At 41.1% G+C, this 3974-nt stretch overlaps 1 protein-coding gene across 1 annotated transcript in view; it reads left to right on the forward strand.

Annotated features, from left to right (window-relative positions):
• The window catches only part of LOC116693535 (hydrocephalus-inducing protein), a 109106-nt gene that overhangs the window by 25181 nt on the left and 79951 nt on the right, over window positions 1-3974 (forward strand). Inside the window, exons 16-17 of the mRNA XM_032522524.1 lie at window positions 946-1038; window positions 1519-1739. Coding sequence (XP_032378415.1) covers window positions 946-1038; window positions 1519-1739 — 314 coding nt within the window. The remainder of the gene's footprint in view (window positions 1-945; window positions 1039-1518; window positions 1740-3974) is intronic.

Raw genomic sequence — 3974 nt, forward strand, 5'->3', positions numbered from 1 at the left:
TTCTTCTTCTTCTTCTTCTTCTTCTTCTTCTCCTCTACCAACACAGTGTTGTTTGTAAAAGTATCTGAGGATATTATTAATGTTTTTTTTTACTTAAAAAAACCCTTGATCAAAGTTGTTGGCTAGTTTCATATATTAAAAAGACAATTTGAGAGCAATATCAGTTTCCTATGTAGTGTTTGCTCTGTGGTAGTGAGGGTTTGTTAATATTTAGATCACAGATTTTGACTTTAAAAATAAAAACACTGACTTCATACCAAAAATTAGAAAAGTAAAAGTAAGTTTAGGAATCAGTGTATGACAAACGTGACCATATACTAAAGTCAGGCAAGTACTGATTTTAATACAGATTGTGCATTGAAACAACCTAAATGTTTAGTGAGCGTGTGAACTTTTCTGCACATTTTTTATTTGTCTTTTTAATAATTCCACCATCCTCTCTCTTTTCAATCTCTGTCCAATTGTTACTTCATTCAAATTGTCTTGTTGTCAGAGCTTCTTCTATCCCAACAATTAACTTTAAAAGATTAATGGCCAATGCCTTGCTCAAAGGCAGGCACAACGAGAACACACAGACCCTTGAGGAAAGCTGTGCTCCAACCAGCAACGATTGCTAATTTAGAATTTCAGCTCTTAAATTATTTTTCAGAATAAATGTTGTTTATTGTATAGAGACTTAATTTGCAATGAGGGACTATCACTTCAATCCAGCGTTATCACTTTGTTGAGTGTAGTGGGATGTAGTGCTAATGAGTGTGCTAAATTATATCCAGAGAAAGTGGACATTATTTCAATTTTCCTTCAAGCATGCAAGACCAGATTCACAAAAAAAATGAAAAAGGGTGTAGAATGCCTTTATTAGTTTACCTAAAAATGTGTAATCCAAACTTTTGCAAAGTCAGAGTGATTCCTTCAATACCTGTATTTATTGTATCTCTTTTCCAGTCCATGGTTGTAGGTGAGGGGAGGCAGGTGAAGTTGTGGGTAGGCTTTAATCCAACTTACTGTCAAGATCGGGTGTCACGAGTCATGGATGAGGTAACTGATACATTTTGTTAGTTAAAATGTCTTAAATGATGCATTGCTTTTTCATCTGAGTTTATATTGTGACCTTTTTTTATGGTTTAGCCAATATGGCAGTGGTTCCTAACATGAGTTTTTGGACCTGTATAGGATTTGCAAGATAATTAAAGGGATAATTAAAGAGAAAGACATGCAATACAAAATTATGTTAATATCACCTGTCAAATTTAGAAATTAAGATAGAGATCATAACCTCCTCAGTTACTCTCCTTGAGTTTTCTACCTTTTTTTGTACAGGTTGTAAATCCCTCTGAGGCAAATATGTGATTTTCAATATTGTAATAGGCTAAAATAAAATTGAATAAATGTATTTTATGTACAAATTTAAGGTACTTTACTTTACTGTTTAAATACTTCCACCATTGAAATTTTTACCTGAAATATCAACTATTTTGGAGGAATGCATTTCCTACCTTGACATTTTTTTTTCTTTAGTTACTTAAGGTACACTACCCAGGACACCCACAGCAAGAGACGGTGGAGCTGCATGCTGAGGTCCACTTCCCTAACCTCCACTTCTCCTCCACCTTAGTGGACTTTGGCTGTGTGCTCAACTGCACAAGGACTCGTAGAACAATCTCCATCACCAACTGCTCCCCCCTTCCCGTGTCCTACCACTGGGTTTTCTTGGATGACCAGAAACACTGTACCATCAGGTATATTTACACTGGGAAATAACCACACAGACATATCAGTTTATAACATTTGTATTTGTGTTTCTAGACACTGCATTCCTGAGGACACTGTAAAGGATAGTAAGTAGTGTTAAGTGGCATTCTGTATAACTACATACAGTATTGGCGGCTGTGGCTCAGTGGTAGAGTGGTTGCCTGCCAATCGGAAGTTTGGTGGTTCGATCCCCGCCCCTGCAGTCATTGTCGAAGTGTCCTTGGGCAAGACACTGAACCCCGAGTTGCCCCCGGTGCTGCGCATCGGAGTGTGAATGTATGAATGTTTATCTGATGAGCAGGTGGCACCTTGTACGGCAGCCCCAGCCACAGTGTATGAATGTGTGTGAATGGTGAATGTTTCCTGTAGATGTAAAAAGTGCTTTGAGTAGTTGTTAAGACTGGAAAAGCGCTATATAAATACAGCACATTTACATATTAGTATAGCTTACTAATACACCCCCCTGGGTGCACAGTACATAGTGGACCCTGGGAAAACCCTGCTCTGCATTTTCATCTGAGAATATACTATATGCTCACCATATGGACAAGTTAGCTTTCTCTACAGTTTCAGTTATGGTGCGGATGGCTCCCTCTCTTCGCAGCTCCAACTCCCAGCCTAGTCAGAGCTTTGCAAATTGAGCACCCAGCATTGACTCCCCAGCATCCTACCTTGGCTCACAGAGAGCCTGCCAGCCTCGGCTCCTACACTGCTTCACCAGCTCTTGGTATTTGGCAACTTTGGCAACTCCCACAAGATCACCTGCATGGTTGAGTCTAACAAGTCTGGGCAGAGTGTAGTGTGTGTGATGTGATCAGGGAACCTTAGTTGTTTCTCAAGATCCAGTCTCAACTGCCAGTCTGGGGCTGCAGACAGGTGGCACAGTGTTTTCTGTGAAAGGGAATAAGGCTTCTCTCCAGCTTTTTGAAATGGGATGTTTTTTTTCCTGTGGTGGTGTTTACTGGACTCTGGCTGTGGTGACTGCTTCTGCAACTGCCTTTAGTACCTGGTCATGGCGCAAGCGATAGCGTCCATTGGCCAGGGCTTTGGGTCAGCTTCCAAGGAGATGTTGTAGTGATCCTCTCCCAGTGCACAGGGCACTCACTCTTGCCCTATATGAGCAGGTTTGCCAGACTTGGTAGGGTGTTATATACAGTAGAGCTTAGATAACATCTCTGATGCGGTAGAAATGCCAGAAATCAATCTAAGTGATCCTTCTCTTCAGGATATTTTCCCACCCTGTCCAGGCTCCTTGCTGGCTGAGCCCCACCTCCTCTTTCTCTGTGCGCACCACTTCCTGGAGGAGATTTTTTTGCTCTTTTCTTTTTACTTTACTGATCTGGCAGCTCTGGAAGTAGCCCAGACTTGATCGCCCTGTTGCCTAGCATTCCAACAGTGGAACTCTGCCATCTGCAACTCACTGGCAGTGCTCCACTTTCTGCCAGTGCAAATTTCAATGTCAGCTGCAGTTACTTTGGGTCCCTAGAATCTCGATACTTCATTGCTTCTCTTGTTTGTGTTACCACAAATTGTTCTGAGAGGCCACTAAAGGGCAGCTGAACCGTGTTAGTGGACCCATATAGAGCAGCACTGTTTTGGCTCCTCGTAAATCCTAGCCACTTTCGCAGATAGCTACTGATCTTCTTCTCCAGAGCTGCCACAGGTAATATTGGAACATCATAGAGTACCAAAGGCCACAAAACCCTGGGTAGAATGATGTGCTGGTAAACTCAAGATTTGAAGTGACTAGGCAACCCAGACTTGTCCACTTTGGCAACCCATGCTTCAAGGGTACTGCTGGTTTTGTGGATATTAGCTGTGTGTTTCCCCAGGCTTTTGACTGGATGTTCTGTCAGAATATAGCAAGGGAGACTAAGGAAGTAAAGTAAGTAGTGATACTTTGTTTTAATAAACTTCTGTATATGGAACATACAGCCTTTTTATTGTTACTTTCATTGGTTGTAGGACTAAAGGAAACCAAGGCACCCTTGCAAAGACCTGCTGTAATGTTACTCCTTTTCTTGCTATAGAACAAAACTATGTTTAGAACTGTAGTATCCTGAGTAGACTAGATTCAGGGACAGGGACAGAATGGATCTCAGCCATATATTTAAGCTGTCTCTTGGGATGAGTTAGTACAGCGGCTATACATTTAACCCTCTGAATTGAAAGCCAAATCCATTATACATTCTCTGGAGAAAACACATCTACTGATTGTGTAC

Source organism: Etheostoma spectabile, chromosome 8 (assembly GCF_008692095.1).
Source record: "Etheostoma spectabile isolate EspeVRDwgs_2016 chromosome 8, UIUC_Espe_1.0, whole genome shotgun sequence".
Lineage (NCBI taxonomy): Eukaryota > Metazoa > Chordata > Actinopteri > Perciformes > Percidae > Etheostoma > Etheostoma spectabile.